The 22,183-nt window shown below is 60.5% G+C and overlaps 1 protein-coding gene across 2 annotated transcripts; it reads right to left on the reverse strand.

The window, feature by feature from the left end:
- Nucleotides 1-1,361: 1,361 nt before the first annotated feature.
- GGA1 (golgi associated, gamma adaptin ear containing, ARF binding protein 1) lies at nt 1,362-20,503 on the reverse strand. 2 transcript variants are annotated; one of them, XM_045779789.2, is made up of 17 exons: nt 20,084-20,503; nt 16,272-16,356; nt 14,984-15,059; nt 13,888-13,986; nt 12,698-12,821; nt 12,148-12,248; nt 11,192-11,272; nt 10,018-10,158; nt 9,851-9,932; nt 8,635-8,742; nt 7,741-7,893; nt 5,032-5,096; nt 4,421-4,587; nt 3,794-3,987; nt 2,768-2,937; nt 2,420-2,530; nt 1,362-2,329 (listed from the first exon to the last, which is right to left on the reverse strand). In XM_045779789.2, exons 1-17 carry the CDS (start codon nt 20,124-20,126, stop codon nt 2,219-2,221), a joined length of 1,911 nt encoding a protein of 636 aa, XP_045635745.1. In that variant the 5' UTR covers nt 20,127-20,503; the 3' UTR covers nt 1,362-2,218. The 2 variants fall into 2 exon arrangements, with proteins under 2 accessions (XP_045635745.1, XP_045635746.1); XM_045779790.2 differs by lacking the exon at nt 20,084-20,503 and adding an exon at nt 19,891-20,005.
- Nucleotides 20,504-22,183: the final 1,680 nt, after the last annotated feature.

A 22,183-nucleotide genomic window follows, 5' to 3' on the forward strand; every position in this document is an offset into this window, starting at 1 on the left:
CTCCAAGACTCTTCGGAAGGCCTCACAGCTCTCTGGGTTCCTCCCCACTATCAAAAAGGAACCGAAAGGCCAGAGAAAGAAGGATCTCCCTCAAAGTCACACAGAGCTCCAGGGACCCGCTGGGGGAAGGCAGAGACTCCCAGCCTGAAGCTGCACACAGGTCCCCCCCCCGCAGCCCTTGCACAGTTCACATGAGATCCTACTCTGTCCGGTCGGTGCTCCTGGCACTCCGGGGCACGGGCACCAGGAGGAGGGCTCCTGCTCATTTAGAAGAACCTTCCTACCACTGACTGTCAGAGACATCCCAAGTGTCCGCGCAGTCTGGCCCGGTGGGGAAGGGACAGGAACCGGGCCATGGGCTGGGGGTGCGCAGGGGTCGGGGGGCCTTGGAAGCCCCACCGCACGAGGGCTATCTGAGGAGGGGGCCTGCGCTGCTGTAAGCTCTCACATGCGCATCCAGTGAGACCTGGCCCAGAGAGCAGCAGGCCTCATTTGCTGGATGGAAGAGTGCCCAGGCTGGGGAGTGAGCATGCTGGGCTCTGGGAAGCCGTCCCAGTAGTATCTGAGGGGAGGGGTTCAGCCTGGGAAGCACTAGGTTAGGCAGAGTGAAACTGACAGGGCTCCCCATCATCTGCGAGGGAAGAGAAATGGCGGGCAGCCCTGCCCAGGCGTATGTCAAGGGGCATCTCTCCCGCCGAGCAGCGTGTAGGGCTGGCTCCACACCGCTCGGCCATTCCCTGGATGGACTGCCCCTAGCTCGGCTCCGCGCTGGCTCGCTCTCTCAGCTGCGAGGCTAAGCCATTCCCCGGGGACTGGACAGGAGCCTCCCAGGGAAGAGAGAACTCTGGGAACACCAGGGGGTGAGTGAGCCAGCAGCTGGGACTGGCAGGGGGCCCAGGGCAGCATCCCCAGGCCTCTCGAGAAACAAGCTGCAATTAGCACCCTGCTTCCTGGGAGCAGCCTCGGCGGAAAGTGAGAAGAGAAGGCAAGGCAGGGCCCTGTGGGGAGGCCCGGAGTTGGGTTCGGAGGCCTGAGAGCAGCAGGAGGAAGTTGTGAGCAACCGGGGGGCCGCCCACTCAGCGTCTGCGGCAGCTGGGGCTCCTGGCAGGCCCGAGCGGCCACTCACTTCCAGCTGGGACGGCTCTGGGCCCGCCACAGCCCTGGGCCCTCTCTGGTGACTCAGCACCGCCACAGGCCCCCAAGCAGGGCCTCTTCCGGTGAAGGGCTCAGGGGTGATGGGGAGGGGAACCGTGGCTGGATCTCCAAAGACCCAGCTAGAGAGGCCGCGGGGCAGCCCCAGGGCCCTCCCGCTCCTGGACCCCCGTCTCCCTCCACCTCAGAAGGGCCAGGAGGGCAGCTGGTCCAGGAAAAAGGACGTTTTATTTCCATAAATACTCCTGCTCTCACTCACACCCCGACCCCACGAGGCCCCGGCAGAGGCCAATGACTGAGGGAGATGCACTGAAAACTCCAATGCACGACCTCCCCTGGCCAGGGGCCCTGGAGCCCCCAGCTGGGGCACCCGAGTCTGCCACGACCTCTGGGCCAGCAGTCACAGCCCCCAGAGCCCCTCGGAAGGCCTGATGGCAAAGAGGGAAGGAGGGGGGAGTGAAACCCTCACAAGGAGTGGGGGACAGGTGGGGCTCCCCCAACTGGGCCTCCTGAGATGGTGACCACAGGGCCACTGAGAAAGAAAAGCAGAGTCAAACCACACACCAGAGAGTGCAAAGAGCTGGGGGTGCAGGCGTCACCCCCCCAGTCACCCGGTTCCTATGGAGGAGGCCTGAGCTGGTTCCTGCGCCAGCATGGCCCCCCGAGTTATGGCTGGGCCTTCCCATAAGGCATAAGAGACAGGTGGGGATGACCCCACCCCAGGCTGGGGTCGGGGCTGGGCCTGAGGTCCTGGCCCCTGCCCAACAGCCACGCTTCTCCCCCATGACCCCAAGTCCTTCCAGGGCCACGCAGCTGTTCCTGGCTCCAGGCTCCCCCCTGTGGTGAGGGTCCCCAGCAGTGCAAACCCAGGCCCAGCCTCCTGCTGGGTTCAGCTCTGCAGGGGAGGGGGCAAGGAAGGAGGAGGCTACAGGGGTGAGGGGAGAAGCACCAGGCCCAGGGGATGTCACCATGGGAACAAAGGGTGTCCTAGGCCACCACAGCCTCCCACCCAGGCTAGACGGTGCCCAGTCCTGTTGCCCCCTCCTCTCCCCAGCCCCTCCCTGTTCTAGAGGCTCCCCCAGGTCTCGGGTGGGGGGAACTGGTCCACATCCCCCATCTCATTGTAGGTCTGGTCGCCCATGGTGAAGAGAAGCTTGTAGCGGAGGCGAACTTTCTCCTGGGGCAGAGATGGTGAAGGCAGAGTCAGAGGGACAGAAGAGGCCGCCCCCACCCCACAGCGGCGCACTGTCATGGCTGGGCCTCTCACCTTCTGGGGGTTGGCGAGCAGCAGGACCTGGGTGATGGCTGAGGGGTGGACGATGGGATTAAACGCTGGCAGCTCCGTGCCTGAGGGCGGCTGCAGCTTCACTTTCATGACCTGCGGACAGTAGGGCAGGACGGGGCCCAGCTAGCCCTGGCTTCCTGGCCCTGTCCTCTGAGGGACCTGGCCCAGTCCGCCTGCCAGCTCCTCCTGTGAGGGTCCTGGGGCTCTGTCCTTTGGTTCCCTTCTATCGTCTAATCCCCAGAGGGACCCTGCCCCCTACCCCCCGCCAGCTGGCTCTCCTCCGGCCCCAAGCCACCCTGCCTCAAAAGGAGCGAGGCATGCACGTGTCACCTTGGGGACAGCTGACTGGAAAACGATGTTGCGAATGGGCTGGGGGGCGGTGCTCAGCATGGAAACCACCACCACCAGCACATCGGAGCGCCCGGGCAGCGGGTCTCGGGCAAAGTGGAAGAGGACCCGGAAGCCATGCTGGTCATACACCGTCACTGGCAAGATGCTGCCTGGCAGGGGGAAGGGGAGAGGGTGACGGGTGGTGCCAGGCCCGAGCCCAAGCATGTCCAACCCGCTCCCCCAACCCAGCTCCCATCAGGCACTCGCCGCGCTGGTGGGAAGGAGCGGATGAGTCCACAGACTCAGGTCATCGCCTTGACCCTGGGCAGCAGGGCGGCCAAGGGTGCAGACTGGCACCCACATGGGGCAGGCACACTTCTACTGTGTTGGTGGAGGCGGGACACCCACCCCAGACGGGGTCAGAGCTGGGGTTCCCCTGGCGCTGCTTGCTGGAGTGCTGGAGTGAAAGCCGAGGGGTGAGCCAGGGTCACTTCTCACCTGCGACCCTGGTACAGTCACTCTATTGTTCAGGGTCCTCCCTACTGCTAAAAGAGGGGCACCACTACCCACTTCTTGGGGCCACTGAGGGGTGATGCCCTCGGTCACAGCGCAGTCACGAGATGGACAAGGCCGAGAAGACCAGCCCGGCTTCATCGGTCTGTGCACGGCCTGGGCTGGGAGTGGCCTCCCTGTGGCTCCCGGGCAGGAGCAGCTCAGGCTTGGAGCTACAGCTGGATCCTGGTTTGGTTTCACGATCTCGGAGAGACCCCGAACCTCTACGTCCCGGCCCTGCCTTTCTGGGGAGGGCGCACCCAGCGGCCAGCATAAGAAGTCCTCTTGCCTGCGGAAGCCTGGACTCTATGGAGCGCTCTGCTCTGGCTCTGGGACAGATGAGAAAGCAGGGTCCTGGGAAGAGCAAGGGCCTCGCCCAGAGAGAGCTCCCTCCTGGGTCAGAGCTCCCACCAGGAAGGACAGTGAGGGGATCCCGGCCCAGCCCGTACCCGCCTGCACCCCCGGCCCACTCACTGGGTTTGATGGACTCCAGGGGTACAGTCATGCTGGCCAGTGAGAGCTCTGTCACCGTGGGTGGCTGCAGAGGCCCGGGCGGCTCGGGGGACGCGGCGGGGAGGAGGCCGGTGGCACCGGAGCTAGGCGAGCTGCAGCTGCCTTTATTTTGCAGGTCCCGAAGTGTGAGCCGGGGGGCCGGCTGCTGCTTCTCCCTTGTTGGGGGACGTGGCATTGGGGGGGTGAATCTTTGGGGGCCGAGAGATCAGGGGCACAGGAAAGGCTGGGCTTCCTGGCTGTCCCTAATGGCCAGCTCAGACACCTCCCTGTCTCTCTGGCCTCGGTCTCCTCACCTTGGAACAGGCAGACTTGCTCCCCTGCCCGCCACCCCTGCCCTGTAGGGCACTCATAACCTCTGTGCTCCACGGGACGGGCCCTGCACCTGCCTTGGGCACTGCTGCCTCCCTCCAGCCTAGCAGAGCCTGGCACATGGCAATCCTCTAGCAGCCGCTGCTCACAGGGGCGCGCGGGCACCGGCTCCCTCCCTGTTGGGCCTGGGACAGCCCCGAAGCTGCTGCCCGTGGGGCCGGGTGGGGGAGGGGGGCTAACTCCCACCCCACCCCACGTCAAGCCAGGGGGTGCCCTCACCACCGCACTTGTTGGGACTCCGGGGGCAGTGACTGCTGCAGGAGGGTCTTCCCCAGGAGGTCCAGGTCGTCCAGACCGCTGCTTGCTGGCAGGGACGTCTGCGCGGAGGGCTGGCTGTCCGTGTTGGGGACCCGAGGCAGGGCTGGGGGTTCTGCACCATCAGAGGACTGTGGGGCACATAGAAAGCATGCAGATGGGTAGGGCTGTGCTAGACAAGGGGCAGAGTCACCTGGCGCTGCTCTGGGGACCCTTCCCTTCCTTGCAGGTGACATCTGGGGAAGCAGCAGCATGAAGGGGACAAATTCCTGCCGGCCCGCACTCCTCTCATGGGCCAGCCGTCTGGGGTTCTACTCTAGAAACCATCACATCCCAGGGACCTTAAAGTCACCCCCAAGAGAAAAAGAATGGGGAACCCCATCTCAACCCAATGCTGAGAGGCAGGGAGAGCGCGTGGAGGTGAGGAGAGAATGCCTGCCCTCCCCCAGCCGGGGACGGGTGCCTCGGCCACAGGGCCCCCGTTGCGTGGTCCTCCCTCCTCACTGCCCCCGGCAGGCTGCCGGCCCAGCTACCCTACCCCCGGGACAGGTCAGGCTGGTTCCTGGCCCTCCTACCTGGAAGCTGTTCCATCCAGCACCATCCAAGCTTGGGCCCGGAGGGGGTGTGGGGTCGCTGAGGCCTGAGGGGAACCAAGACTGAGGTGAAGGAGCTTGAATCCTGAGTGGAAGCATGGGGGCTGGGGGGGGGGGAATGCGTGCTGGCCTGGGGGTCACTAGCTCCTGCCCTCTCCCTGCATCCCCCCAAGAGGCTTAGCTCCAAGGGGAAAACCCACTTTTAGAGGGCGCCAGCAGCAGAGCAGAAGCAGAAACCAAAGAGCCCGAAGGCCCATTCCCCACGCCCACTGGGCTTCCGCTACTGCCACTCCAAAGCCACCTCAGCCACTGGACATTAGGACTCTTGGCTTCACAGCAGGCCGGCAGCCCAGGGGTGGTGGGGAGGGAGCACGGAGTGGAAGACACCCGGTGAGGATCCACGGATGGGGGGTGGCATCCTGCACCCAGACCACCCCCCATCCGTGGTCTCATGTCAGGGAGGCAGGCAGTGCCCCGGACTCCGAGTGGCCCCTGGCTGGGCTGCGGTGTCTGCTGCACCCCACCCCGTGCACACTGGCAGGCGGGAGCTGGGGCACACTCTAAAGGCCCTCTCTGCCCTGGCCCGTAGCCACAGGGCGGGCTGGCTGGGGCCAGAGAGAGCCGGGGGCCCTCTGCACGGCTCTGCTCGTTGGCCTGCCGATGAGCAGAAGGCAGTAGGTCACCAACCAGTTTGACCTCTGGCCGCCCTGAAGTGCCCTCGAGGCCAAGTTCACCGTAGGCTTTACCTAGAGAAGACAAGTTATCCTGTTTCTAGCAAATTCTGAGTAAGTGAGCTGCAGCGTGGGGCGCTGGCGGGCAAGGGCAAGGCTCAGACAGCTCCCACTGCCGGGTCTCCTCCTCTGGGGACCCCGATGGGGGGTGACTGCTATGGTTTCCTACACCCCCCTGACGTGTCAGGCTCCCCTGACGCGGCCTCACTGACTCCTCACACAACCACGGGAGGTGGGTACAGGGCTGTCATCCCTCCTTCAGGGCTGAGGAAATGATGCCAAGAGGGGTTAAGGAATCTGCCCCAGGCCACACAGCCACCAAGTGGCAGCGTCTGGGGTGGAGCATGGCCTCATTACTGGAGTTTGAACACAGCCCTGCCACTCGGCTGCGTGACCTCGGACTGGGGACAGACTCCCTGTGCTAATCTGTAGAATCGAGCCAACAGCAGCGTCCGTGTGAGGGGACCGTGACAGATCAGCCAACCAGAGGAGTGCCTGAAAGTGCCGGGACACCCTCGGCGATGACGGGAAGTCCGTGTTGCTTACCCTGTCCCCACCCTTCCCCCTTCCTGCCACGAAGAACCGTTTAGGACAAGCCCCCTCTGTGGTCCCAAGGCTTCCTCTATTCCCCGCAGCAGGGCGGGTGCTGCCCTGGCACTTCTGGTTCCTGTTCCCACATTTTCTTTGCCTTTGAGTAGAAACCAACGGAAGCCGTAGGCTCAGGGCTCTGGTGCAGCAGCTCAGGGGCAGGAAGTACCAAGCACACCTTGCTTCTCACGAGACGGTGGCTTTGCCCCAGCCGCTCGCCGGGGGCCGGCTCTGCTGGGGCCAGTGAGCCCAGGGGCGCTCTGCTCCTGGACCATCCTCTCCCTCGCGGTAAAACAGGGTCAGGGTTCCCTGTCCTGAGGTGCCCCTAGCTTGGAATGGAAAGGGGGTGGTGGGTGGGAAGCAGAAGCAGACCCACGGACACCCTGTGGTCTGACCCTCTCAGGGAGCTGGGCCCGGAGGGCAGCTCATCCTGGTCCACTGTCCCCGCATCCCTCATGCCCCCTGCCAAGTCCTTCTGTCCCTTTCCTGGCTCAGAAGCGGAGTCAGAGCAGCAGAGAGGCTCAGAGAAGGGCCTCAGGATCGGAGTGCGCCCTTTGGGCAAGTCACCCCCCCTTCCTAAGCCTGGCTTCCACATCTGTAAAGCGGGGACGTTGGTGGCACCCGCTCCTGCAGTGGCTGGAGGGTGGTCTGGGATCCGACAGTGCGGGACCCCGGCACACGAGAGCTCCTTCCGGTCCATCAGGTTGGGTTTTTACCTCAGGTTTGGCTCAAGAGAACACAGTCTGACTCCTGCCTTCCGAGTCAGCTCCCCAACAAAACCTTCCAGATTCTTTTGACAAAGCTCAAGCTCTCTCTCTCTCTCTCTTTTCTTTTTAACAACTTCAGGGCCGTGACGAAGAGGCCGTCACCACGGCCTCCCACTTCTGAGCCCTCAGATGGGGCTGCTGCCCCAGAAAGCTGGACTCCTGACAGCTGCCCGGCTGGCCGGGCGTCCCCTGAGAGCACCTGCTTCCCCGTGGGCTCCAGAGCCCTGCCCCTGGCGGTGCCTGGGGTGCCTGGGGCTCTGGTGCCAGCTTCCCTGGAGCTGCTGGTGCTACAGGGCCGCGGCTCTCCCCTCTGCCTCCCTCCCTGTCCACGGCCCGCTGCCCAGCTGCTCCCCATTCTCGGCTCCGACCTGCTGCAGGGAAGTCCGGCTACTGAAGCCTAGGTGTGGTGGTGGGCTTACCAGAGGTGGGTTTAGAGGCTGGCCAGCCTCGACCACTGACTGTAAGAGCTTGTATGAACTCTTCCACCTCCCGGAGCCTCAGGCTCCTCCGTTGTGAAAGGGGCCTAGCACCCACCCCATCCTCCCAAGGACTCATCCCTGACCTGCAGCCGCCCTGCCCTCCTCCGGGCCCCGCCCCCTCCTCACCCAGAGACATGAGCTCATCGTCAAGCAAGGAAACTGAGGTGCTAGGCTGCTCGGGGCTGGCCGGGTCAGCAGGGCGGGTGGGCATGGCTGGATAGGCGGTGCCTGCAGGGGGGAGATCCAGGCCGGAGAGGTCCAGCAGGGCCGACGTGCTCCCTGGGGGGAAAGGAAAGTCAGGCACACCCTGGGTGGAGGACAGTCAGGCTCCTGGAGGCCAAGGTGCCTGGGGGGGGGGCGCAGCAAGCTATCCCCCCACCTCTCACAGCCCTCCTGCTTCCTTCCCCCTTCTTGGCCACATTGTCCTGGCCCCCAAATCTGTCACTAGGCTCTCTGTCTAGCCCACGGTGTTCTTTCTGTCCAGAACCTATTTCCTCCATCTCTCTACTTAGCCAACTGCCTCCCATCCTCTGAGGCCTCGCTTAAACTCTGCGGCTTCTGTGTAGTGCCCACCCCTGCACCCCTCCCTCCCCAAACAGGGCCTATTCTAACCTCCGTGGGCCCCTATGGCTGTCGCTTCATCCTGACTGGAGCTGAGCCTGCAATGTTCATATGTCAACCCCCCCCCACCTTCCGATAAGTAGACTAAGCCTGGAGGGTACCATCCAGCCCCGCACAACAGGTGCCAGATTTATCAAGTGAAAGAAAGGCCTTCCTTCTTCTGCCTGTCCTTGCCAAACCCTGGCTCCCTCCCCCTCCGCCCCATGTCCAGACTTCCTCCCCCCACAGCTGCAGCCCTGGCACAGACTTCCCCCCAGCTCTCTCCCTAGGGCCCTTCCCCATCTTAAGGGGGCAGGGTCACCCCAGCAGTCACAGCCCCCAGCTCTGGAACCAGCGCCCGCACCCCAGACTCTGTGCTGCTCCAGCCTCGTGGGCCCCTCCCGCCTGCCACCTGCTCACCAGGAATGGAGCCGGCTGCGGCATCGCCGTTCACCTCCTCGCCCCTCACCAGCTGCTTGTACAGGTTGATCACCTGGGTGAGGTTGTCGTTGGCCTGCAGGATCTCGGCTGGACAGGCAGGAGGGGAGAGACTAGGTTGAAGGAAGGTGGGGGCCTCTGCGGGGAGAGGAGCACCCTGCGTCCATCCCAACCCGGCGTGAGGGGGTGGGGCCGGGGGCATCCCATCTGCTCTACTCGCTTGGGCCCTCTGCCACCTGCCCTCGTGCAGTGTCCCCGTCACCCTGACCACGGCGGCACGCTCTGGCCTCCAGGCCTCTACACCGGCTCTGCTGTCCGGATGCCCCCCGCATATCTGCCTGGCTTCCTGCCTTCAGGTCTTCACCCTAAGTCCCCTCAGGGGGCCTTCCCTCACCCCACCACCTAGTCTCCTCCCTGCTTGCTGGTCTCCCTGTCACTGACGACCACCTGAAAAACTGTCACTGCTCACTGCGCCTTGGTTTCTTGTCTGTCTCCTCTCCTCGGGCTACACGCTCCGCTGAGGACGTGGCTTTGGTTGACTTCAAGCACACCAGGCCCCCAGGGACTAGAACAGTGCCTGGCACAAACTAGGCTCTTAGCAAGGTTATCCCCTAGGGGCCGGGGCTTACAGGGGTCCAGGCAGCAAGTCCCCCGGGCAAGGCAAGGTACTTGGCACAGGGGAGGCCCTCAGTGAGCTTCCACTGAGTAGGGGCGGAGATGGCACCCAGACTGCGACCCCAGAGACTCTGGCTGACACGGGAGCAGAGAATAAGGACGAGAACCTGATACATGGCCCTGGCAGGAGTCACAGGGCTCAGCTCTGGAACTGTTCAGGCCTGGGGTATTTGTCCTCAGTTTCTAGCCCTTACCAGGGAGGCAGTGTCTGGAGAGGATCCCTGGACTTCCCGGGCTCTGCCACTGTTATGCTCGGGGACCAGGGCCGGTCCCTTCTCCCCATGTCAGCTTGTTCAGCTCAGGGGCAGGACACGAAGCACCTGAGTAGGGTCTTGGCCCATGGGATCTCCTAATCGCATCAGCCCCTGCTCTCTGCTTCTGCCTCCCTGTGATTGAGCCCAGGGTCGGTGCTGGAAAAGAGGGCCCCCTGGTGGCAGCTCCTGCCAACTGCAGATACTTAGCAAAGCCTAGGAGAGGAGACAGGAGGCGGAGGGAGGGACAGGACTGACTGCCAGGGGCTCACCTAAGGCCTCATCATTGTCCTCCGTGTCACTGGCCAGTCGGAAGAGCGTCGGCCGCATCCGCTCACAGCGCTGGTACAGCTCCTGGGGGCAGCAGGGTGGGGGGGGGGGCGGTCAGGCCGGCAGGGGCCAGGACGGGGTGGGGGCTGGGCAGAGGAGGCCAGCGCACCTTCATGAGGTCCTCGCTGCTGTGGGCGGAGGCCCCGCCCTGGCTGTGGTTCATCACCATCTCCGTCAGCAGCTTCACGTTGTTGTTCACCTCCTCGATGGCACTCACCCGCTTTGAGATCTTCTCCATCCGCTTCTGGTCCTGGGGAGGCAGCCGCCCCAGAGAGCCCAGGTCACAGCGGCTCTGAGCCAGGCACTGTCCACAGCACTCTGGAGTTTCCGCTGGCTTGCTGCGACCCTGCTACCCGGGGCTCGTGGCCAGGACTGGGCATTCAAGAAGGCCTCTGCCAACCCTGTGCTCGCTTGCTCTCCTCCTGCTGATGCCCCCTGGCCCCAGGCCTCTGCACGAGCCTGTCAGAACCTCCGGGGCCCTCAGACACAACCTCTGGGATGGCTTAGGAATCTGGGCCAAGTGCTTCTGGAAGACCAGAGCTGCAGACCTACACCTGCGGTTCTTCGCGACCCTCACCCTCCTTGCGTTTGTCCCTTGAAAGGAGGGGTCCGTACCTGAGAAGGTAAGGGAGCCTTCGTGGTCACCCAGTACAGCCAGAAACTAGGACAGCGACCCTCCCATCCCACGCCCACCGTGCTCACTACACATGTTCCTCTCTTGCGGGACAGAAGGTGGGCTTGTGCCGTGCCATCAGACGCAGTCACCCTCCTTGAGAGGGGCACCCCGGCCTTCCTCTGCACTGTCAGAGCACACGGCTTGCCCCTGGAAGACAACCTGGGACTTCTGCCCCGCAGGTCTCCAGACCGCAAGCTTTGCTGGCCTGCCCTCGTCGATAGAAACTTTCAGTGTGCACCCACAGCATCTGTATACTTACTGGGAAGTTAAACATGTGCGCTTCTCTCTTGTGACAAATATACGTATAGAAGCACCTTAAACATGGAGAGGCCTCATTTATTTTTTCCACGACCTCTCGTGGAAGAGGTCCTCTGCCTCACAGAAGCCCAACTAGAGCAGGTTAGCGCAGCTGCTGGGAAATTCTTCCCTCCACACAGGTCCTGGCTTTCCCCACTGGGGTCCCCTGATCAGTCAGCTCTTTCTTGGCCATGACAGCCCTTGACCTGGCCACTGCAGGGCTCCTCATTCGCACGCACACAACCCCCCTGGGCGGCCCAGCTCAAATCCCCACTCTGCCTCCTCCCCGTGCCGTGGGCTTGGCAGTCACCTCCTGCACCATCTCCTTGATGAGTTTGTTGGCTGCTCGGAGGTCCTCGGGGTGGGAGCTCTTCAGCAAGCGGGCCAGCATCTGCAGGGACAGAGGGGCATGATGTGACACCAGCACTGGGCCGGGGCTCCTATTCTGGCTGTTTCCTCGCTGCGGGGCGTGGGGTACTTAGTAAGCTCTCCGTGAAATGGTGAGCATCTGCCGACACCTAACGGGGGGCCACGGGACAACTGAAACACGGCACGTAAATGCTCCCCAAAGAAGTCCTCGACAAACGGTACAGAATGTTATGTTACTGTTGTCAGAGAATCTTTCTGGAAAGATGTACCAGGAACTCAATAGTGCTTACCCTCTGGGGCTGGCACTAGGCAGGTATTTACTTTTTTTTTTTTTTAAAGATTTTATTTATTTGAGAGAGAGAGAGAGAGATCACGAGCAGGTGGGGAAGAGTAGAAGGAGAAGCAGACTCCCCGCTGAGCAGGGAGCCTGATGCAGAACTCGATCCCAAGACTCTGGGATCATGAGCTGAGCTGAAGGCAGACGCTTAACCAACGGAGCCACCCAGATGCCCTAGACATTTACTTTTATCTCACCTCCTCTATAGTGTTTAATTTCTCCCCCCCCCCGTGAGTACTTGCTTCTTTAACACGAAGTTGATAAAATTATCATCAGAAAGATCAAAGACAAAAATAAGCAAACTCCTGCTCAACTGATGAGATGCCCTCAAACTAATCCCAGGGACACGAGACATGCTCTCATGTCTACTAAGCACAGGGGCTCAGGAGGTAAGGTGCTCTGCACACAGAAGTGCTCGGTAAACTCCCCTATCACCCACCACGGTGACCGTGCCCCGCGTGGGGCTCTGGTTCAGGGCAGGGCAGCCAGGGCCTGGAATTCAGACCAGGGGGGCCCTGAAGGTCCTCATGTACCCCTCCTACCCATCCCTGGAGCCTCACCTTGGATTTCTCCTCGTCTTCAAAGATCACATTCTTGGGTCGTGGAGGAGGAAGAGGAAAGGTAGCATCATCTGGAAGCTTGGGGTCAGACTTCACAATCCCTGGAGTAGACGGTGGTGGGAACATGTCAACAGGGCCTAGGGCCAGGGGGTGGGATGGGAGAGGTGGGGCAGGCGAGGGTAGGAAGGAGGGTCGAAGAGTCTTTCTCCAGCATGCTGACTCTGGACTCTGGTGGGCCAGGGGCTGGCTCCTGAACTACAATGTTGAATTGCGTGGCGGAGTTTAGGCACCCATCTTTTGAGGCCACTCTGTGGGGGCCACTCTCTGAGTGGAAGTTTGACCCAAACTCACCTCTCCATCCAACAGAGCTTCAGACAGAGCCATAAAAAGGCCCCACTAACTGTAAGTTCTTGAAAAGTTAAAGGGCAGCCCCACGACCTCGCTGTCAGAAGCTGCCCCCGAAGCTGCTAGAAGCCCCAGCTCGGGGTGGGGGGGCAAGGGGGAGGGGAGGGAGGAGGCGCTGCTCACAGCCCACCCTCCGACGCCTCACCCTGCTTCTTCAGCATCTGGTAGGCCTCTGCGATTTTCACCTCCTCGGGCAGGCCGACTGTCCAGCTGTAGAGCAGCTCCGAGATCTTGTTCTTCACCTTCTCCGACGTCCGCGAGCCCAGGTACTTCAGAGACCGAGGGGAGAGCAGGCCGTTGCCATCCTCCAGCTCCCCTCGCTGCAGCCCCAACCCCTGCCCCAAGCTGGCTGCCTCCCCAGGACTCCCTTGGAAACCTCAGCCTGCAGGGCCCTGGCAACCCCCCACCCCCTGCCCCGCCGAGCGGTCTGGTGCAGACTGAGCTCGCCTCCTAGCTCTGCTGCCCCACCTGTGAAGCAGGGATGACAGCAGTGGCACCACGGCGAGGATGACGAGCTGACACAGGGAAGGCAAGGCACGGAGCCCCGCACCTGCTCACGGCCAGCTCATCTATGGCTTAACTCCGTGACCTCGGGAAGGAGGAGCCACCTGGCTTGGGGCTGGCCAGGGAAGAAGCGGGTATGGCCCTGCTCGGCCCCGGGTCCCACTCATAGTCTCTTAGCAAAAAACCAGGCTGAGGGAACTGGCTCTCACACCAGTCGCCTCCTGGGAAGAGAATGGGGGGCCGGCTGGGACATTCAGCTGCGCTGGTCAACAGAGGGGTGTGAGCGAAGGAGGGGCAAAGGGGGTGGGCTCTCACCCAACGGGCCTCGAACAGGTGTAGGCCCTATGGAAGGACCCCTCAGGCCAAGGCTTGGGCTTAGCCCATCAGCAGGCTCCACCACTCAGGGTTGGGGCCTCAGCATCCAAAGCCTCAAGAAGGCCACTCTTGTGAGGTGCGGACAGGGAGACCCTCCACTAGTGCCCCAGGTGGGGCGCTGCAGCCAGGTCCGCAGGGAGAGAGCACAGCCAGGGTGGCCGTGCTGCGTGCACGCCCCGTGGTCACCCCTCACTAAGCCTGAGCTGCCCCATCCGTGAGCAGCTCCAGAGCCGCCAGCCACTGGGTGGCCTGGAAGACCCCCTCCCGGACCTCCTGCTGCCCCGGACTCGGCTGTGAAGGACTGTGAGAAAGGCTCTGTTTGTGCCAATCAGACTTCTAACAGGGAGCTGAGCAGTAAAAGCGGGAACCCCAGTGCGAGGCACCTCCCACAGGGGGTCCTCCTTCCCCAACCCCCCAGTGACAGTGCTGGCCTGAGCTGGGGCTGGGAACACCCACCTTGGGAGACACGACCTTGATGAGCTCGTTGAGAAAGCGGAACTTGCCCACCTCGTCATGGAACCTTTTGCCGCAGCTCTTCATGCATGTTTCTAGCACCTAGTGTGTGGGGGGGGACCCCAGGGAGAGGGGGTCAGAGGAGACAGCCTCCCCCCACACCTTGGCCAGGGCCCAGAAGCCCAGGAATGGGCATTCGGAGGGTGGGGGGAATGACTCCTGAGGACAAGAGAATTCTGAGGGTCAAAGGCCCCTGAGCCTGACCACCACCCCGAGGTGGGCTGGGCACCCTCGAGGGCTGGCAGTGCCTAACTGGCAGTGCCAAGGGAGCCCCTCCACGCCTGGCCACGTTTGAGCACCACTTGCAAATGATTTTCTTATTATTTTTCTTTGATGGTTTTTTAAACTTCAATGGGGACCATCTACTTTGCCTTACCCTATACATCTGTGAACTCACAGGACTAGCATATATTTGAGAAAACCCTATCCCATCAAAACAAACACATAACTATGAAAAGAAAAACTGTTTACCACCTGAGGTCAGCCTTGCTCTGTAGTGGGCTGCTAAGTGGCCCGTGCCCGGGGGACACACATAGTGCTCCCCTCTACTCTTCTGCTGACACAGCTTGGAAAGCTCTGCCCTGAGCTCGGTGCCAGTACTTGAACCCCCATGGGAAGGACGGCACCCTCCTGGGTCCGGAGACCTCTGATGGGCTGAGCTGGCTCCACACTGCTCCCCGGAGCTTTATAAACACGCAGATTCCTGGGAGCAGATACTGAAGGAGCTTGGGTTCAGCGAGCCTGGGGTAGAGCCCTCATTCAGTATGTACCCGGCACACAGCTGGAGCAGGGACCCCCTGGGCCAGACGATCCTAGGGGGCGTCCTCCCCACAAGAGGCCTAACTGTGCAGGGGCTGGGGCAGGAGGCTATGGGCCCCCAGCAGGTGGCCCAGACTCCTGATCTAGGCCATTCTGGCACCACTCCTTTGGCCTCTAAAGAAGAGCCTGATGGGACCCCCCCAAAAAACCTCAATCTTGGCCTCCCCAGGTGCCACCCACATGGTCGGGGGACAGACGGCACCCTCTCTCCCCTTCTCACCGTCAGGGCTTGGATCGCCTCCCACTCCTGCGGTGACTGGATCTTATGAGCCAACAGCCGGGTGGCAAGTGGAGGCCTGGGTGAGAGGAATGGCACAGATCCGAAACAGCTGGAGCCTGAGGCCCCCAGGGAAGGGCTGCCACACCCCCTGCTGGAACCGCAGCCCGTGGTCACTTCAGGGGGGCAGATGCAAAGGCCCAGCTCCTTTTCTGATCGATGGGGCCGGAGACAGTGGCCCGAAAGGGCAGGGCCAAGTAAGGACGCGGAGCCAGGGACCTTCGAAAGGTGTGAACTCAGCCCCTCAGCTGGCTTTGCTGAGAACTGTGAGCTGGAGAGGGGGCCACAGCCTTCAAGGGCCCGGTTTGGGAGTAACCATGACAATGGACCATGAAGGACAGGCAGACAGAGCTCCCTGGGCATTTGAGGGGGCCCAGGACATGTTTCTGGAAGAAAGCAAAGCAGCTTCACATGGAGGTGGCAATCACGTCTACGAGATCATAAAAGACCCATCACCAGTGACCGTGACATTGAACATGGACCGAGCACTTAGAATGGACGAGGCACCTTACGTGCCTTTTCCTGCCCAGCCTCCAGGGGGGCCTCCAGAGTCGACAGCATTCTCGCCCCCACTTTACAGAAGAAACGGGAGGCTTGCCCGGCTGACTCAGCTGCCAGAGGGACAGGATTTGCACCCCAGCAGCTGGACTCTGGGTCGTGCACATCACAGCGTACGCACCGCCTCCCAGAGCAGAGCGCTGGCACTGGCGGAGGTGCAGTGGAGATGAAGCCCTCTGGCTGTGCTCCCCAAACTTGAGCACCACGTGGGGAGCCTGCTAGCAAGGCCAGCCCAAGCTCCCTGCCATTCTAGTCCCTGTCTGCACCAGGCCCCAAATGTGCATTTTTGATAAGCACTAATTCTAATGCAGGTGCTGCTCACTCTTCCTTGAGCAAAGGGCCTGCGGGCCTCCTCCCAGCTGGGGAGCATGTCCCAACAAAGCACTGGCTGGGACTCAGGTGGGCCTGGGCTTAATCAAGCCCAGGACTACCATTTTCTTTGTGGGGAACCCCTGAGTCCCCTGGGCCTCAGCTTCTTCACCTGTAAAATGGGTTCAGTGAAGCCCAGTTACAGGGTGGCACAGATTATGGTCGCGGTGCCATCATTAGTTTGTGAGCACATTTAGAATGAAAATGGAGTCTCAACCCACTCATGTCGCTGCCTGAGGCCAGGGTCTGGAGCGGGCACGGCAAGATTCCATTGCGTACGTGAGCAAAAGAGGAGGCCACCTACCCCTCAAAGTCCTCGTTGAGCTGTTCGCAGAAGCCGTTGATGCTGGCCCAATTCAGCTCCTTGTTCAGGGGGTTTGTGGCTCTGTCTGCAGGAGGAGAGAGGGCCAGCGTGGCCTGGTGAAAGGGGTCCCTGCCTCTCCCACCCCCTAGTCTGGCAGCAGGGCTGGTCAGTAGGGGCTGGGGGTAGGACTGAGCATACAGAAAGACTCCCCTTGATTTCCTGCCCCAACAGCTCCAAGAGCTGAGTGCTATCTTTCAGCCCCATCAATGGGCAGATGGGCTCCTGTACACTGGTTCCCCTTGCAGCCTCTCCCCCATAGCCCTACTTTTAGAGATGGTGCTCAGGAGCCGATCCCCCGCTCCCTAGGGTTCCCATCTCCGCAGCTGCACGCCTGTCTGCCTGCCTGTACCGCCTCTGATTCTGCTCCTGAAAGTGTCCTCACAATTCTCAAGGAATTTACTCACTCAGATCCAGCGGTAAGGAAAAAAAAAAAAAAAAAAAAGGCACAGTTCTGCTCTCAAGAAGCCTGTGGCTGGGAAGTGGGCCAAGGGAAGCTAGGTTCTCGATACAGTGTGACAAAGGGAGGCGAAGGGGCCATGAGCAGGGGACTCAGCTGGGCCTCGGGCCAGGGAGGCTGCCTGGAAGAGGCAACACTCAAGCAGGAGTTCACCGGGCTGGGGATGGCATGAGAGCCGTGAGTAAGGAGAGATGGGATCACTGAGCACAGGGCAGAGCAAGAAGGACCTTGGTGAGGACTGCGGCTCAGACATCACCTCCTCCACGAAGTCTTCCCTAACCCTGGCTCCTGCCCGGGCTGGCCCTGCCGATCAGCTGTGACCTTCATCAGCGGGCCCAAGGCTGCTGTTGCACCGCATCCCAGCCTCCTGGGCACATGCCCATGTCCCCATGGCCAATGAACGAATGAAGGAGGGCTCTGCTGCAGGCAGGTGGGCGTAGGTTCTGGGGGAGGCTGAACCCAGGAATGGGTAGTGGCCAGGAAAGGGCACAGATCTAAGGAGGGGGTGATGCACCAGGCCAGACAGTCCTCTCCCTGACACCCAACGTGGGTTAAAAAACAATCAAGTAGCTCACGTAACCTCCCTGAACCTCTGTTTTCCCATTTGTGAAGTTGGAGTGAAATGCGGACTGATTTAGATGACAAAACACTTGACGCAGGTGGGGCCATGGCGACAGCCAGAGCTGGATCTTCGCCACCTCCCCAGAAGCCTGTCTCTAAGCTTCACCCTATTCTGGCCTGTTCTGCCCAAGCCTGACATTGAGCAGGGCTATGGAGGGAACACAGCCCAGCAGGTGGGACACAGAAGGATCTGAGGACAGAAGGAGGCTGGGGGTCCAGCATGTGGCGCCTGCCCCGTTGGGTTCTATGCTGTGGTGGGAGGCCCAGAGCTCTGGGATCCCAGTGCCTGGCAGCCATTTATCCCATTCATATTTAGTCAAAAAATATTCTGAGTGCTGGGGCCATAGAAGTGAACAAGACAAAATCTCTGCCCTCCTGGAGCTCACAGCCCAGCAAAAGAAACACCGACTACTCAGATAAACAAACAGAATGCCGTATGCTGTTGTGAAGTACCTTAAAGAAAGTCAAAGCAACGAGAACGTATAGAAGGTGTTTTGACTGCGGGGGGTTGGGTGGCTGCTGCTCTCTCTGGGAGAGCTCTCAGAGGTGCAGCTGAGCAGAGATCTGAATGAAGCATTTTCTCTCCTGGTACAAATCTCTGTTCCAGGAGCCCTGCAGAGCCATCTAGTCCGTCAGGGAAAGAAAGCCCCTGCTGACCGCCCAGAGACCCAGGAATAGGCATCATTCCCACCCAACAAGGGAAAGTGAGGCCAATCTATTCTGCCTTCTAGTCCCCCAACATGGCCAGAGGCTGGGGAACACCAGTCTGGAGTTAGAAAGATAGAATGGAGCTGGGTCTTGCCCTCTCAATGACATCTGGCTGGGGGACCCTAAAACGGGAAGTCCCTTACAAGTATCGGACACATGAGTCTGAGTGAGGACAGAGAAGCTAGTTCTAGAAACTGCTCCTGAGTCAGAAGCCAGTGAGGAAGAAGCAGTGGCATCATGAGACGTCAGCTTTCTCCCCTGCATTGGGCTCAGAGTGAGAGCCACTGGGTCCAAGGAGGGCTGACCAACCTCTCTGGCCGGGGGCCCCCAACCCCCAGCCCTCTTACCTCTACCCTGGGGGGTGCACTTTCCCTGGCAGGAAGCAAGGGAGAACACCCAGGGAGGGCAAGAGGGAAGTCTTTCACAATAGAGCACGACTCTACCCTGTCACTCCACGGTGGTGACAATATCATCATTTACCTACCAGTAGCTACTCTTTACCTCCAAACCACTGCCAAGGGAAGAGCTTATAATTTCGGTAGGGCACAAAGGGGAAAAAAAAGAGAAAACAACTGTACCCTCAATCTATTAGAGTCCAGCCTACTGCCAAACCCAGGTGTCCTGACTCCTGTTTCTCAGATCAGGCTCTGGACTCTCAGAAAATCCCCACTGTTGCTAAACCGGAGAGGTTTTGTATCATCTTCAGCTCAAGTCCTGAAGTTTGTCAGACCTGTTAGCCAGGGCCCTGCCCATCCTCCCAAGCTGCTGCTGGGACCTGGACACTTGTGGCCTTCTGGAACAGTCTCAATGGCCACCTAGTGCTTCCTTTCCATGCCCTCCCCCTCCACTGGCTAGACCGACTCCAAACATGCCTGGAAATGCTGTGGTTCTGGGGCCAATCTCAGGGTTCAATTCTGCTAAAGACTGGCTCAAAAAGGGCTGGCCACGACCGCAAATCACCCTGCACAGCTCCCTGGTGTGCCTGGGGCCAAGGAGCTGAGCTGAAGGTAGACCGAGGGCTTCCTGATGCCCTGGCACAGACGTGGGCCAAGGGGAGAAGAGACTTGGGAGGCAGCTGTCATTAGCCCAGGGAGAGTCCAGTGCCGGGGCTGTGAGAGCCAAGGACTCCATCAGCAATATGGGATACGGAGGTCAGGTGGAGGGTGTGAGGGCTCAGAAGCCTGAGTAATAGGAACCAGTGCCTGAGGACACAGAGAAAAAGGGGTTCAGGGGCTTTGGAGAAAGCTCAGCAAGGGCTGGGAAAGGGACCTCGGGTGGAGGTACAGAATCTGAGGGGCTGGGCTGAGGGCAGTGATAGAGAACTTGACATTACTTCTGGAGTCTCAGATGGGACCCTCCCGAGCCTGTACGGTTTGAGGGTTTCTCACTGGGTGGCCAGAGCTCGGAGGATCTGATGGGCCGGTGAGTCCTCCCCTCCTGGGTGAGGAACGCGCAGATCTGAGAGGAGCTGCAGGCTCAAGGAACGCACAAGAAGGAATCATGCCATGCAGGGCCAGAGAGTGGAGGATTTGGGGCCCAAGGACAGTAGGGTCCCTCCCTCTGGGGTCTGGGGTACAGCGCTAGGGCCGCTGGCTTGCCCCCTCCCGGGCCCAAGGGAATGACTTGGGGTGGGGGGTTAGCTCCTCAGTGGAAAAGTCTGGGCCTCAGGGGCTTGGAGACTACTGTCTCGGTCCTGGGGGTTCTGGGCACAGCTCACTCCTCCCCGAGGGTCGCGGCCCAAGGATCGGATGGGTGGGCGGTGCCCGCTCCCACCGTGGGTCCGCGCGGCTGGTGCGATCTTCCTTCACCCTAGGGTCGGAAGGACCGGCTCCGGGCGCCGCCTCTCATGGGCCGGGGGCGGAGCGTGGGGAGGGGGCGCCGCGTACCCCGCCCCCGCCGGGAAGGGGCCCGCCTCGTGCCCCCGGTTCCGGTTCCGGTCCGGCCCGCGCCCCTCCCGGACACTCACTGATTCGCGCCTCCAGAGTCTCCGGCTCCATCGCGGGCTCCATCCGCCAAGGGCCCCCAGCCTCGGCACCGCCCCCCGCCCCCCGCTGCTCTCGCGGGACCTCCTCGGCACCGCCCTCCGCCGATTAAAGGGGCAACGTCCGCCCCGACGCGCGGGAGCGGCGCACAGGAGCGCTCGGCACCATAGAGACGCGAACGAGCTCGCCTAGAGCGTCACCTGCTCTCCCAACTCCTCCCCCCAGGTGGTGTCTGCGTCGCGGGCTGGACCCGGCGCCTGCCTTCCCGTTCACGGCGCTCAGGCGGGAGAGGAAGCGGAGGGACTGGGGACCGAGAGCTGCACCATGGAAACCCCACGGGACGCTGTAACTCGTTGTGCGTCACGAAGATGCCCGTGACCGCTTCCGGAAAAACGCTCCACGGCCATGTTTCTGAGGGGCTCTGAGATCACTTCCGGAACCCTGAGGGGATACTTCCGCTTAGATGAGAAAGTGGGAGGGTTCCTTAAAAGGGCAATGACGTACGTTAGCCGCGGCGAAGATGACAAGTCGAAGTTTGTTGAGGGCTTACAGTGTTCCAGGAGTTGTTCTAAGCACTTTTTATGCGTGAATGCATTCACTCCCCACAACAAACCCATGAGCCGGATAGTTTGTCTGAGGTCACACAAGTGGCAGAGCCTAAACCCTGTGCTATCTCTGCATTCGTTCTGCGATCTTTTAATGAACTGCATTTGCTTTGCTCTGTGATGGCGCTGGAGGAGAACTGGAGGAGAGAGGCAAGACCGGATATTTATTACAATGTGGTAGGGGAAGCCTATAGGGTAGTGGCAACTCAGGAGTTTGCCTCGACTAGAGTTGAGGGCTAGAAGGGATGAGGGAGGGGGTCTTGTCAGGGGAGGTTTGTTTCAGAGGTGACATTTAGCTGAAAGACAGACGGATTTCTCCGGGTAAACCTGGTGCGAAAAGATATTTCAGGTGGAGGGAACCAAACGTTTCAGGGCTCGCAGGGTAGAAAGAGTACGATGCATTTAGAAAATTGAAAGCATATCAATAGGGCCCCAGAGGATGTTGGCCTGGAATTAGGCCAGGGCATGATCTTGCAGGTCTGTGCTTAGCTTTTTTTCTGTAAGCTATGTTGGTGTCGTTAAAGAGTTTCATGGGGGGCGACGAAGTTAGGCTTTTGTTTTAGAGCGGTCCAGGCGGCAACAGTGGGGAGACGGAACAGGTGCGGGGTAGTGTGAAATCAGGGAGGGCAGAATGGACAGATTTCCTAGCCTCGGTATCTTTTCTCCTGCCGTTTCCGCCTCCATCAAAGGTCTCCCTCCTCTGGCTTTCCCTCCCGCGGCGCCGGATCACCAGGTGACGTCACGCCCGGGGGGAGCCGGTCCCCGGCTCACCCGAGTCCGTTGCAGTCTATCGCCCCCTGGCGGCCCCCCGGGGAACCAGTCCATAGTGCCCTCTGGAGCCACCCATTCCCAGGGACAGGGTTAAAGCCGCAAAGACTAGGAAATCTGGTGAAGCCGGTTCGGCTTGGTGAGCGCCTTGGTGAACGACCTGAGTCACCTTGCAGAACCGCAGTGACCTCATCTGGGAGATGAGGGGGTTGTGCTGGGTCAGTTTTTCCCCCCGAAACTCACCATTCAGCCAACTGCGATGCTTTTCTAAAATTCTCTTCCGCAGGCCATTGAAATTATGTAGGAAAGGGATACGTATGTGTATTGCGTTCCTCAATAAAAGCCATAACCTAATGTGTACTTAGACCTCTTTCTGTTTCTTTTACTACTGAAATGAATTATCCCAGAAATAGAAGGCAACCGTATTTACCCCACTGATGTAGGGGTTGTCAGGAGTCACTTTTTATTTATTTATTTGTTTGTTTGTTTATTTATTTATTTATTTATTTATTAATAAAGATTTTTATCTATTTATTTGATAGAGATAGAGACAGCCAGCGAGCGAGAGAGAGAACACAAGCAGGGGGAGTGGGAGAGGAAGAAGCAGGCTCCCAGCAGAGGAGCCTGATGTGGGGCTTGATCCCAGGACCCTGGGATCAGGGCCTGAGCCGAAGGCAGACGCTTAACAATTGAGCCACCCAGGCGCCCCAG

The sequence above is a fragment of the Ursus americanus genome, chromosome 17 (genome assembly GCF_024610735.1).
Source record: "Ursus americanus isolate L20-20 chromosome 17, mUrsAme1.1.p, whole genome shotgun sequence".
Taxonomy (NCBI): Eukaryota; Metazoa; Chordata; class Mammalia; order Carnivora; family Ursidae; genus Ursus; species Ursus americanus.